This window comes from Somniosus microcephalus, chromosome 3 (assembly GCF_052327205.1).
Source record: "Somniosus microcephalus isolate GS21.2 chromosome 3, FLI_Smic_1.0, whole genome shotgun sequence".
Classification (NCBI taxonomy): Eukaryota; Metazoa; Chordata; class Chondrichthyes; order Squaliformes; family Somniosidae; genus Somniosus; species Somniosus microcephalus.
This window is the reverse complement of record NC_140989.1, coordinates 169652098-169666391: the sequence shown is the minus strand read 5'-3', so window position 1 is coordinate 169666391 and position 14294 is coordinate 169652098. Positions and strand designations below refer to the sequence as shown.

Below are 14294 nucleotides of genomic sequence, written 5' to 3'. Positions count from 1 at the left end.
AGAAGCTGAACTGTGAAAACTGATCCAGTGAAGCGTAAGGACCTTTGGTGACTCAAAGAAAGATGAGGATCACCATAAGAGAATGAAAGCCAACGATTGAAGAGCGGAGAAGAACAGTAATAGCGAAATAGATTAAACAGGGGAAAATTTAGTGAAGGACCTAACAGGTTAGTGTGGTTCATGTGGAAGTAGGGAACATAAAATGTTGATTGAATTGATGTGATAGTGACCTTTGTTCAACTATCTGAGGGGATCTCCTGTTTGGGTTTCTCAGTAACTTAGTAGCAGACTTGGCAAATGCCAACTCTGATGTATCAGCATATTTGCCAACCATCAATTCATCTCAGAAATTTTGAGAAATAGTAAAAGAGAAATTACAATTTCAATAATAGTCAATGCGTGTAAATGAGAGAAGATGGCAAATAATCAGGAAACATCTAACTTTCCAGTACGTTGGCACCAAGCAACCTCATGTAAGCAATTGGAATATTTTAGGTGCATTTTGTTTCTAGTTCTGGGAAGCTGAAGTGTACAGTTACCAATCCACGGCGTGTTTTGTTTATTCAGGTAGATACTGGGAGACTGTGCAGCGGTTAAGAATCAATCAGTTTTATGGGGCTCCCACGGCCATTCGTCTGCTGCTGAAGTATGGAGACAGCTGGGTGACCAAGTATGATCGATCGTCCTTGAAAACGCTCGGCACTGGTAAACTTCAGCGATTCCCGGATTGACTCTTCACTTTGGAGAGAGGCCAACGTGCCACCCCGCCGATTCAATAAAGGAGACCGAGATAAACCAGGGATCTATAGGCCAGTTGTTTCTCTCTCCACAGATGCTGCCTGACCTGCTGAGTATTTCCAGCATTGTCTATTTTTAGTAAAGGCCAGTCGGTCTTTAGTTCGTAGTAAACTCTCGGGAGTAGAATTTCCACAGGGGTTCCCCGATCTGCTGTCATGCCTTAATTTTCTGGGGGTGAAATTGGTCTCATTGAAGACCAATTCCAACCCCTCTACGTTTTACTAAGTACTTGTACAATTGTTTTGAGAAGGCATTTTTCTCTTTATCTAAATCACACCCTCTCTACCACCTTGTCCCCACTAAAATCATTACACACTCTCACCCTAGTCATTCCACCGGTATACCCCTCATCTCCGCTCCCTTAAATCCAAGGATGCAGACTTGGCGGACAACTAGACTAATCATTCATCACCGGATTTAGCTCGATTATATAAAGCACTACCGGGTCCTGCTCTCTATCACTAAAACTGCCCATTATTCTAAGATCATCCAGGACAGCAAAAATAACACCACTCACCATCTTCTCAAACCACCCTCCCCTGCGTCCTCCTCCCTCACCTCCAACAATAAATGTGAGGAGCTCATGCACTTCTTTGTTAAAAAGATCGACAACATCCGTTCCGCTGCCTCTGCTACTTCCCTTCCTCTAGTCCATCGGACTTTACTTTCTCTCCGTTGTCCCCCTGCCCTAACCCTAAATTAGCATATTTCTCTCATTTCTCTCCTGTCTCCCCTCTTGCCTTTTCAAAGCTCATCTTGCCAATGAGACCGACTGACCTGCTCTCTCGACCCTATTCCCACTAAATTGCTGACCACCCAACTTCCCTTCCTGGCTCCCATGTTAGTGGATATTGTTAACGGTTCGCTCTCCTCCGGTGTTGTCCCCCTTTCCTTCAAATCTGCTGTCATCACCTCTCTCCTCAAAAAACCAACCCTTGACCCCTCCGACATTGCAAACTACTGCCCCATCTTCAAACTCCCTTGCCTCTCCAAAGTTCTTGAATGTGTTGTCGCCTCCCAAATCCATGCCCATTTTTCCCAGAACCCCTTGTTTGAATCCTTCCAATCAAGCTTCCGCCCCAGCCATTGTACCAAGATCACAAATGACATCCGAATTGGCTGTGGCAAAGGTAAACTATCCCTTCTTTGCCTCCTGGACCTGTCTGCAGGTTTTGACATGGTTGACCACAAAAATCTGCTCCAATGCCTCGCCACCATCGTCCAGCCGGATGGGACTGCACGTGCCTGATTCCATTCCTATCTTTCCAGCCGCAACCATAGAATCACCTGTAATGGCTTCTCTTCCTGATCCCGCTCCGTCACCTCTAGTATCCCCCAAGGATCTGTCCTTGGCCCTCTCCTATTTCTCCTCTCCATGCTGCCCCTTGGTGACATCATCCGGCAACACAACGTGAATTTTCACATGTATGCTGATGATACCTATCTCTACCTCTCATCCACCTCTCTCGAACCCTCTACCATCTCTATACTATTAGATTGCTTGTCCGACACCTAGCACTGTGAGTAGAAATTTCCTCCAATTAAATATTGGGAAGACAGAAGCCATTGTCTTCAGGTCACGCCACAAAATCCATTCCCTTTCCACTGATTCGATCTCTCTCCATGGCAACTGTTTAAGGCTGACCAAGTCTGTTCACAACCTTGGTGTCATATCTGATCACGAATTGAGCTTCCTACCTCATATCCGTTCTATCACGAAGACTGCCCATTTCCACCTTCGCAATATCGTCTGTCTCTACCCTTACCTCAACTTATCTGCTGCCGAAATCCTCATCCATGCCTTTATCACCTCTAGACTTGACTATTCCAATGCACTCCTGGCCGCCTCCCTAGATCTACCCTCCATAAACTTGAGGTCATCCAAAACTCTGCTGCCTGTGTCCTGAGTCGCACCAAGTCCTGCTCACCCATCACCCCTGTGCTTGCTGATCTCCATTTGCTCCCAGTTAAATAATGCCTCGAGTTTAAAATTCTCATCCTTGTTTTCAAATCCTTCCATGGTCTTGCCCCTCCTTATCTCTGTAATCTCCTCCAGCCCTATAATCCCCCTCGACCTCTGCGCTTCGCCTATTCTGGCCCTTTGAAAATCCCCGATTTTAATCGCTCCACTATTGGCAGTCGTGTCTTCAGCTGCCTAGGTCCTAAACTCTGGAATTCCCTCCCTAAATCTCTCCGCCTCGCCACTTCTCTTTCCTCCTTTAAGACGCTCCTTAAAACCTACCTCCTCAAGCTTTTGGTCACCTGCACTAACATCTCCTTATATGGCTCGGTGTCATATGAGGGAGTGGGGGGATATTTTAAGAGAGGAATGGGAAAAACAAGCAGAACTGATTAAACTGACCACTGTGCAGTATGCCTTTGGCTTGTGGATTCTACGATCAATCATCACTGGGAGTAACCCCTAACCACAAGTTTGTGAAGCTACTCCCTTAATCTACACGGCATGGTATAACTGCTCATTTTTCTCTTGCAGTGGGGGAGCCTATTAACGAGGAGGCCTGGCAGTGGTACTGGAAGGTTGTGGGAGAAGGCCGATGTACCCTTGTAGATACCTGGTGGCAGACAGGTGAGGACTGCTGGGAAATGTGTAAAAATTCAGACACTCTGCAAAATATGCTGAGAAGGTTGTACACTGAGAGCATCCAGCACTGAAATTAGATGTAAGAGTTCCTCCTCTGGCTTCTTGTGCCTTCAGCGTTCCAAGCTCTAAACTCTAGAATTCCCTCCCTCAACCTCTCCCCCCACCACCTCTTCCTTTAAGACACTCGTTAAAACCTACGCCTGGAATTTTGCTCAGGGAGGTGGGCACGGGGTGAAGGGGGCGGGGGGGGGTCCAAGGCGGGCGGGAAACCCGGGTTTCTCGCAGGCCCTGCCGATTTTACTGGCAGGGCCTAATTTGAATGTGAGGCCTTGGTTTCCCACCCGCAGCCAGCCAGCTTGCGAGGTTGGCTGGCTGCGGGCGGGTAGACCTCAGTTGCAAGGAGCCGGTCCGGGGGATGGGATTGGCGGGAGGAGGGATCGGGATCAGGAGGGGGGAGAGGGGATCGGTGGTGGTCAGCAATCACGGCGGGGGGGGGTTGCAGGATCAGCAGGGGATCAGCAGGTGTTGGGGGGTGGTCGGGGATCGGGGAGGCCGGGGATTGGCAGTGAAGTGGGGATCGTGGGGTGGTGGTCAGAGATCGTGGGGGAGGTTTGTGGCCGGCCTCATCATCATCATTGGGGGGAGGCCTGGGAATGCGACCGGAGGCCTCATGGGGGGGTCTCTGATCGCAGTGGGTTGGTGTGGTCGGGTCCCTAGATCCAGGAGGTAGGTATAAATCCACTTACCTCCCGGATGCAGCAGTCCCCGCCTCGGTGTAACTGCCGGGTTTCACGAATTATGTGAAACCCGGCCACAGGCAGTTAAACTCAAAATGGAGGGAAAATAGAGGCTTCCAGCCTCATTACAATATTTAAATTATGATAACGCCCCCTGGCGGTGGGTTCGCTGCCCGCCCCCAATCCCGCCTCCGGGATCAGGTCGGGATTCACATTTTTAGCAATTTAACTGCCCCCTCGCTCCAAACCCACTCGTTTTTTTAATGAGAAAATTCCGGCCTACGTCTCTGGCCAAGCTTTTGGTCACCTGTCCTAATACCTCTTTCTTGACTTGGTGTCAATGTTTGTCAGATTATGCTCCTGTGAAGCACCTCTGTCCTATGTTTTACTACATTAAAGGTGCTATATAAATGCAAGTTGTTGTAAGAGGATTACAGTTCTGATTTGGTTATAATAATTACCAAAGACTCTCAAAGCAATAAAGTGGTCAATTTTGACTGCCCTCATCTGGCGTTAAAGGGGCAGCCTCACGATACGGTTGGCAGCCTTACCGCCCTGTTAACACCAGCGAAGCGGCCGGCACCATTTTGAAAGGGGCCTACTGCCAGGTGTCTAAAGCACCCGCCTGATTCAGGCTATAGGCCCCTTTTAATATGGAAATTAGGGTCCTATGACAATCCTCGGTATTGCACTGCAGTGCCAGCCTAGATTACATGCTCAGGTATGGTGTCTGTGGACAGTGCTGCTGAATTGAAGTATGAAACATGTCCTCTGATTCAGAGATGAGTACCACCGACTGAGTCAAGCTGACACAACACTTTATAGTTAGTTATCCTTGTAATCTGAGGGGAGAAGATTCTGTGGGTTTCCTGAATAATATGGTAATCACAAAGCTCAGTAAACACAACTCACTGTCATGGTTTTAATATTACAAAATGAGTAACCTAATCCAACTTTAGCCCTTTCATTCTCAGGACCTCAGAACTGCGGAACTCCGTATCTCACTTAGATTTCTCTTTCTGCTACTGGCCTTGAAAGGCCAGGCTTGGTGGTATCTTATCGCTGTTTCTTGATTTACCTCTTCACTTGCCTATTCTTTTCAACTTTGATGGTGTCCTGTACTATGGACATTGCTCCCTCACCTAGGTTCTTAATTATTTGTTTCATTCCTATGTAAATGGAATTTTTTTTGTACTTTACTATTCTCATCTATTTCCCCTCCTCCCCTCCTATCCTGAAGATGTTGACCCTTTGCCAGGGATATATTTCCACAAGTGTCAGTTACCTTGATTGTGAGTGTTGCACAAGCTTTAGGACAACCGGGTATGAGAGTTGAGCTTGATCCTGTCCATATAATACAAGGGAGAATCAGGCTGAATATAAAAAGTACAGAGGAGAAGCGAAAAAGGAAATAAGAGGGACAAAGAGACAGTATGAGAATAGATTGGCACTAACATAAAAGGGAATCCAAAGGTCTTCTATAGGCATATTAACAGTAAAAGGGTTGTCAGAGGCCGATTAGGGACCAAAATGGAGAACTGTTGGAGCCAGAACGTATGGCTGAGGTACTAAATGAGTACTTTGCATCGGTGTTTGCTCAGGATGAGGACTTTGCCAAAGCTATGATATCAAGGAGGTTGCTGGGATACTGGATGAGATAAAAATTGTTAAAGAAGAGGTACTAGGAAGACTATCGGTAAATAAAGTGAATAAGTCACCTGGTCCAGATGGGATGCATCCTAGGTTGCTGAGGGAAGTAAGGGTAGAGATTGCGGTGGTGCTGGCCACAATCTCCCAATCCTCCTTAGATACAGGGGTGGTGCCAGAGGACTGGAGGATTGCAAATGTTACACCCTTGTTCAATAAAGGGGAAAAGGATAAACCTGGCAATTACAGGCCAGTCAGTTTAATGTCGGTGGGGGGGAACTTTTAGAAACAATAATGCAGGAGAAAATTAACAGCCACTTGGACAAGTATGGACTAATAAAGGAGAGCCAGCACAGATTTGTTAAGGTCGAATCGTGTTTGACTAACGGAATTGAGTTTTTTGATGAGGTAACAGAAAGGGTGGATGAGGGCAGTGCAGTTGATGTTGTGTATATGGACTTTCAAAAGGCTTTTGATAAAGAAAGAAATACTTGCATTTATATAGTGCCTTTCATGACCATGGGATGTCTCAAAGCGCTTTTCAGCCAATGAAGTACTTTTGAAGTGTGGTCACTGTTGCAATGTAGGAAAAGTACCACATACTAGGCTTGTCAGCAAAATTGAAGCCCATGGGATAAAAGGGGCAGTAGCAGCATGGATACAAAATTGGCTAAGGGATAGAAAGCAGAGTTATGGTGAATGGCTGTTTTTCGGACTGGAGGCAAGTATACAGTGGAGTTCCCCAAGATTCAGTACTAGGACCACTGCTGTTTTTGAGGTACATTAATGACTTGGACTTGGGGGTTCAGGGCACAATTGCAAAATCTGCAGATGACACAAAACTTGGAAATGTAGTAAACAGTGAGGAAGATAGTAATAGACCAAGAGGATATAGACAGGCTGGTGGAATGGGCAGACACATGACAGATGAAATTCACCACACAGAAGTGTGAGGCGATACATTTTGGGAGGAAGAATGAGGAGAGACAATACAAGCTAAATGGTCCAAAATTAAAGGGGGTGCAAGAACAGAGTGACCTGGGGGTGTTTGTACACAAAGTCTTGGAGGTGGCAGGACAGGTTAACAAAGCAGTTAATAAAGATACAATAGCAAAATACTGCGGATGCTGGAAATCTGAAATAACAACAGAAAATGCTGGAAATACTCAGCAGGCCAGGCAACACCTGTGGAGAGAGAAACAGAGTTAACGTTTCAGGTCTGGGACCCTTCATCAGAACTGGAAAAAGCTGGAGATGTAACAGATATTAAGCAGGTGCAGAGACAGTGGGGAGGGGGGGTTAGGAGGGGAGGAAGGAATTGAAAGAACATACTGTGCAGCCTTCCGGACTCAACAGCGAGTTCAACAATTTCAGACAATAACCCCTGCCCCCATTTTTCATACTGTATGATTTTGCCATTCCCATTTGCAACATTTTATCTTTCCTGCCTCTTACATAAGCACAGTATGTTCTCCTTGGAGCAGAGAAGGCTAAGAGGAGATTTGATAGAAGTGTTTAAAATCATGAAGGACTTGGATAGAGTAAATGAAGAGAAACTGTTTCCAATGGTTGAAGGGTAAATAACGAGAGGGCAGAGATTTAAGGTGATTGGCAAAAGAACCAGAGGCGACATAAGGATAAACTTTTTTCCGTAATGAGTGGTTAGGATTTGGAATGCACTGCCTGATAGGGTGGTGGATACAGATTCAATAATATCCTTCAAAAGGGAATTGGATAAATACTTGAAGGAGAAAAAATTGTAGGGATCTGGGGAAAGAGTGGTGGAGTGGGACCGACTGGATTGTTCTTCGAAAGAGCCGGCACAGACTCGTGGGCCGAATGGCCTCCTTCTGTGCTGTACTATTCTATGATTCTATGATTCTATATGTGCACTGTGAGCAGGGATAACAAATAGGAGAAGGATTTTTCCCTCCTTAACTTATAGGTGCTGAGGCCACGTGTAGCACTCCTACTATCGCCAGATAACTCAGCATAGAAAGAAAATAATATAGCTCAGAAACTGGCACTGCATGAACTTTAGAGTGGGCTACAGCCAGGCCAGGTGGAAAGGGTAGCTCAGGGGCCAGCCCCCTGGACGGCGCGTTCATGCTCGTGTTCTGCTGTACAGGACTCAAATGAGGATCTTGATAGGGCGGCCTTCAGAAGAAGGGTGGTAGGCATGAACATAGAAATGCTAGGTGCAATGGCAAGTCTGCCAGAGAGCCTCTTGTCAGTGTCAAAGAGCATGGAGGAGTCCGGCTCCAGCATTGCACAGGGTTTGCGTGGAGCTTGGAGTCCATGATTTCCAGGATGGAACTGATGAGAGTGTGGCGACCCAACTATGATGGGCGATGTTGCAGCTTCCATTGTAGCTCCGCCGAATACTGGAGGGCTCCTCCCGAGCGGTCAAGGCAGTGGAATGGTTGCTTGAGCACCCTGATGGTCTGCTCAATGATGTTCCTGGTGGAGGCATGGCTCTCATTATATGAGTGCTGGCCATGAGTGGTGAGGTTGCGGAGGGGAATCATCAGCCAGGTGTAAAGCAGATAACCCTTGTCTCCGAGCTGCCACCCTCAGGTTTGATGTGGTGGCTAGAAGATTGCTGGCACAGCGGACTGACGCAGGATGAAGGCATCATGACTGCTGCCAGGACACCGGGCATCACCATCATGATGTGCTGGCTGTGGTCGCACATTAAGAAAGTGGACAGCCTTTGCGGTTACAGAACATCTCAGGATTGGTATGCGGAGCCAGCAAAGTCAAGTGTGTGCAGTCGATGGTGCCCTGCACCATGAGGAAGCCCGATATCCTGGCAAAGCCACATGCACACTCCTCCTACTTCTCTCTGTTCAGAGAGAAGACAATGAAGTCCCCTTTCCTGGTGTACAGAGCCTCTGTGACCTCCCAGATGCAGTGACGGGACAGCGAACTGGGAGATGTTGGCTATGTCTCCTGCTCCAGACTGGAAGGATCCAGTGGCGAAAAAATTGAAGGCCACAGTGACCTTGAAGGCCACTGGGAGAGCCATCATTGCCCTACTCTGAGGCTACAGGTCTGGTTGTGACCACCTCCTTGGTGAAGCGATGCCTCCTAATTCACTGCTCCTGGCTTAAGTGCAGGTCGGAGAAGTGCTCTCGGAAAACCCTAGGTGGCTAAGGCCTCCTGCTGAGAGCCATCCTGCTCCTCCCTCCGTGAGCCTCTTGTCCTCTTCTTCACTGCCTCCGCTCCAACGTCAGGCTCGAGCACAAGGGGGACTGCTAGTAGAGCCCCCATGACTGGGAGCAGGTGGTGTGAGAAGAACCCTTTAAATGAGAAGCAAGGCCTTCTCCACTTGCAGCACCACTCCCTGTCACCTCACTGAATTGAAATAACTGTAGAAAGCTCCAAACAGTTGCACAAACTTACACAGAGCTAGTAGTAATGAAAAAGCAAGTCAGCTGCAAGTTGTTGCTGATCCCTTTCAATAGCGCTGGTGGGACGTCCTTCCTGCTGCTGCTGGTCGTGATTTGGAGAGGGCGTTAAAAGGAGTGGCGGCGTCCAAAATTGCAGGTCGTGCATAAAATCCGCGTTGCACACTCATTGACGTCACAAGCTGCCTCATTTCCATATCTGCAACCAGCGCAGGCAACGGCAGCGCTGCCGACCTGCCCAAAATGGCGGCCGCCGCGGGACCCACCAGAAGTGGGCGGGAGTGAATCTGCTGCCATTTTTTCTTCCAAACGGCCTTGACGGCCGGTGCACACGGGTCCAATTTCCTGGCCTCAGTGTTTTTGTTAGCTGGTTAAAGGGATCATCAATAAATTGGATTTCATAATAAAATCTGGTCCAAAAAGCCAAGGGCTGTTATAGAGGAGATTGAATATTCTCATCACTTGCTATTGTGCTGCTGTGATCTGGAGTAATGAGAGGATTTAGGTTTGTATCTCAATTTCTTGCCTTCCATTTATGAACAGAAACAGGTGGAATATGCATCTCTCCTCGACCTTCAAAAAAGGGAGCAAAGATAGTGCCTGCTATGGCCATGAGGCCATTCTTTGGGATCCAGCTTGCTCTAATGGATGAGAAGGCAAGTCTTTGGTTAATCCTCAATAACTTATTAGTGATTCTAGTGTAACGCAGTAAATAAAAAACACAGCCACCAAGCTTCCACTTGTAGAAGTGTCTGCGAATCTTGGCTGGATCATCAAAGGACAAGAAGGTTGATTGTGCAAAAACTGTGTCACAGGAGTGTGCCCGTCGGCAGTCAATCAAGAATAGCACTGATGGTGGCAGTGGAGACACCTCCTTCTCTGGCTGAGGAGAATAATGTTAACATGGAGGGAGGGGGGCCGCTAACACAGAAGGGTATGCGGAAAAATGTACCACAAATGTGCGTGCATGTTAGAAGATGACCAGTGTCAGGCTGGTGAACGCAGCTTCATTGCACAACCAGAAGGGGGTAAAATAAATCAGAAGAATTGCAAGTGCAAATTGTAGTAGCTCTATTAGAAGGAGCAGCCTTTTCTCATCTAGAATTATTATGGACCTGAGGGAGTTGTGTAGGTCTCACTTGTGAGAGGAATACATTCAGTATTCAACAACTTACCTTCAAGTACTTAATGTCTTATCATATTGTTATTGTATCAATTGTATTTCTGTTAGGACTATCGCCCGAACAGAGTGTTGATTTCAACGGGATGAAAATCGGGCGGGTTCTACAGTGGACGGGCATTTTATTCCTCTAGACTACTGCCCAGGTGGTGAAGATGAAAATTTACGCCTCAGTGTTGTTACCTTGAACTTTATATCAGAACGCATTAATGGTGTTTATGTTCCACAAGAACCTCCTCCCACCCTAATTCATCTCACCATATCAGCATATCCTCCTATCCCTTTCTCCCTCATGTACTTATCTAGCTTCCCCTTAAATGTATTTATGCTATTCGCTTCAACCACTCCATGTGATAGCAAGTTCCACATTCTCACCACTCTCTGGGTAAAGAAATTTCTCCTTATTGGATTTATTCGTGACTATCTTATAGTTATGGCCCTTAGTTTTGAAATCCCCCACAAGTGGAAACATTGTCTGTATGTCTACCCTATCAAACCTGGAGGAGGTGCAAGAAAGGTTCACAAGGTTGACACCAGAACTGAGAGGTTATAACTATCAGGAAAGACTGAACAGGCTGGGGCTCGTTTCTCTAGAAAAGAGAAGGCCGAGGGGTGGCCTGATCGAGGTCTTTAAAATGATGAAGGGGTCCGATGGGTAGTTGTAGAGAAGATGTTTCCACTTGTGGGAGAATCTAAAACCAGGGGTCATAAATATAAAATAGTCACTAATAAATCCAAAAAGGAATTCAGGAGAAACCCAGAGAGTTTAGAATGTAAAACTCGGTACAACAAGGAGAAGTTGAGACGAATAGCATAAATACATTATGCTAGATAAGTACATGAGGAAGAAAGGAATAGAAGGTTATGCTGATAGGGCGAGATGAAGTAAGGTAGGAGGAGGCTTGTGTGGAGCATAAACACCGAATGGCCTGTTTCTGTGCTGTAAAATTCTATGTAACCTTGTTCTAACTTTAAAGACCTCGATCAGGTCACCTCTCAACCTTCTGTTTTCTAGAGAAAAGAGCCCCAGCCTGTGCAGTCCTTCCTGATAGTTCTACCATCTCAGTTCTGGTATTATCCTTTGTTGTGTATGTAACCTGTTCCACCTTAAGAGAGCTTAAGCCTGTTCCACCTTAAGAGATGTACTACTTTCTCAGGCTGCTGTAGATGTAATACCGGGGGTGAACACACCGGTATATAAGCACTGTGCAGTAATCTTGTATTCAGTATAGTCCCTACCTCCAACCAGTAAAGACCTGTTTTTATTGTTACTCATTAGTCTGTTTTAATTAACTAAATAATTCACAGACTTAACACTGGCGACGAGTCAGGTTCTTACCCTGCGGCAGTTATTCCACGGCGGTTGAAGAGAGGTTTCAAACCTCACCATCTCACCACCCCACTGGATGTGACAGGCATTAGGACCCTGAAGCCTCCATCAGCTTGTGAACCGGAGTAGAAGACAGGACTGGGGAAGAGAGAGGTATAGGGCGATAGCGATCGGCAGATAAGGGCCGGGCCGCTTTCAAGTGCGAGGCGCAGCCGGGCCATCGATCGCATCCGCTGATAAGGGCCGCACTCGGGGGCTGAAGGGAGACGGCGTCGGGGGACGGGTGAAGACCGCCAAGCGCGGGAAAACCGCCATTTTGTGGGCGGAGGACGACGGCAAGAGCGGGAAGCCGCCATCTTTGATAACAAGTAAAGAAAAGAAAATCTGAGAAATTGCAAATCTACAATGCCTAAACACGGGAATATTAGCACCTTTGATAGTGACCTCGAAGATTGGGCCATATATGTTGAAAGAGTAAAAAATTATTGTAAGGCCAATAAAATTCGTGACCAAGATAAAGCTCTAACATTATTAAATTTAATGGGTGCGAAGACATACGGGCAATTGAAACACCTGTTATCACCAGATGAACCGGCGGATAAGACGTTCGATGAGATTGTTACTGTCCTGAAAGATCATCTAAACCCCACGCCGCTGATGCTAGCGGAACGATTTAAATTTTACGACAGAAGGCAGCTACAGCATGAAAGCAATGCTGAATATTTGCTGGAATTGCGTAAATTAGCGAAATATTGCCAGTTTGGAACGGGACTGACAGAGGCACTTCGAGACAAATTTGTGTGTGGTTTATTTAAACAGGATACACAAAAGCGACTGCTCGAGGAGAATGAGCTGACGCTTGAGAAGGCGGTCACTATGGCAGCAGCACACGAAGCCGCAGCGAGAGGCACGGCAGTAATGCAGCTACGGTCACCGGAGCTCAGTGCACACAAATTGGGTGTGAGTTCTGGCAAATGTTATCGTTGTGGAAAGACAACGCATGATCAGAACCAGTGTTGGTTTAAAAACCAAGAATGTAGAACTTGTGGTAGGCTTGGACATATAGCTAGAGTATGCAGGTCAGCGAAGAAGACCAGCAACAAGAAGTCACCGCAAGGAAAATACGCAAAGGTACACAAGGTGACCGAACAGGAGTCCGATTCAGACGCTAGCAGTAATGAACTGGCTAGCTTAAGAGTACTCAACGCTGGTAAGGGTGCAGACCTCCAGACAATTTGGGTCACTCTTCAGATAGAAGGAGTCCAAGTAAAACCGGAATTGGACACTGGATCGGCATTGACGGTCATAAATAAGAAAGATTACGGAAAGTTATTCCAACATATTCCCCTACAGGATACGGGGATTATATTGGAAACATACACGGGGCAAAGAGTGTACCCCATCGGGAAAATAGAGGTTGCAGTGGTCCACAAGGGCGAAGACAGTCAAATAATGGACTTATATGTGATATCTGAAGGAGGTCCTCCACTACTAGGACGGGAGTGGATTAGGAAAATGAATATGGACTGGCATTTCCTACAAACAATAACGAGTGAGAACTCGGTGAAGATAGTCGGCCCAGACTCTGGAACGGATGATGGTAAGCCCAACTCAGGTGCAAAAGACAAAGTTTCAGCACAGAATTCCACTGAGCAACAACAACATAGTTTAACTGTGGATTCTGAGTCTGGCAAGTCTACTGATGTGCCCATTTCTGAGGGACACCGGGCTCGAACTCAACTCCATTTCAAACTACAACAGCAATTAGAACAAATGCTTCGCCGTTTTGAGCAAGAGTTGAATGCAACGAAAGAGTTCTTTGATATAGAGTTGGAGAATCTGGAAAGACAACAGAAGCAGCTGATGGAGAAAATGGAGCAGGAGCACACAAAACGTCTGATGTCAGAGGAGTTAACGGTCAGCCAACTCCTGCATATGCTGAAGGACAGGACTCTGAAATGGGAAAAACTTGAACATGAACTTCAATATTCAAACGAAAGGGGTTCGGAGCTCTCAAAGGTTATTGGAAGAGCTGAGGTGGCAACACAGACTGAGATGACTGCAACAGAGCAGCCCTTGGATGCCAAAAGTACGCTGACTCACATCAACGTAGAACAACAGACCGCTGAAACAGCTGCTCCGGTAGAGGGATTGCATAGTCCGATCAATCAATCTCCAAAGGAAGTTGAAGTATTAAAATCACAAATGAGGTCACTAGTAAACGACTTGCTGAAAGCCCAGAAAAAGCTGGATGCAGAGGTACACATGAAGAAGTCTCTTCAGGAAAGATGTCTGGATTTGGAACAAGAGCTGGCTAACGTCCAGCTGGGTATGGAGGAAATAGACGACCCTCTCACTGGTCTAGCTCAGGACGACACCGAATATTACCATGACCTGGTGGACGACACCGAATATTACGATGTCCTGTCCTGCCCAGCTTGTAACTTCGACTCCCAAAGTGCAGAAATCATGGAGGAGCACCAAAAGTCTACGGAACATCGGGAGAAGCTGGCTCTACGACGGAAACAGGAGGAAGAGAAGGAGGAACTGCGCATGCAGCTGGCAGCTGTGGCAGCTGACAATGGAGCCC

General features: G+C 46.8%; 1 protein-coding gene across 1 annotated transcript in view; it reads left to right on the top strand.

The window, feature by feature from the left end:
* The window catches only part of LOC147121538 (acetyl-coenzyme A synthetase 2-like, mitochondrial), a 169760-nt gene that overhangs the window by 130646 nt on the left and 24820 nt on the right, over nt 1-14294 (top strand). The window contains exons 7-9 of the mRNA XM_085981870.1: nt 568-705; nt 3293-3385; nt 9738-9850. Of these exons, the coding sequence (XP_085837996.1) occupies nt 568-705; nt 3293-3385; nt 9738-9850 (344 nt within the window). The remainder of the gene's footprint in view (nt 1-567; nt 706-3292; nt 3386-9737; nt 9851-14294) is intronic.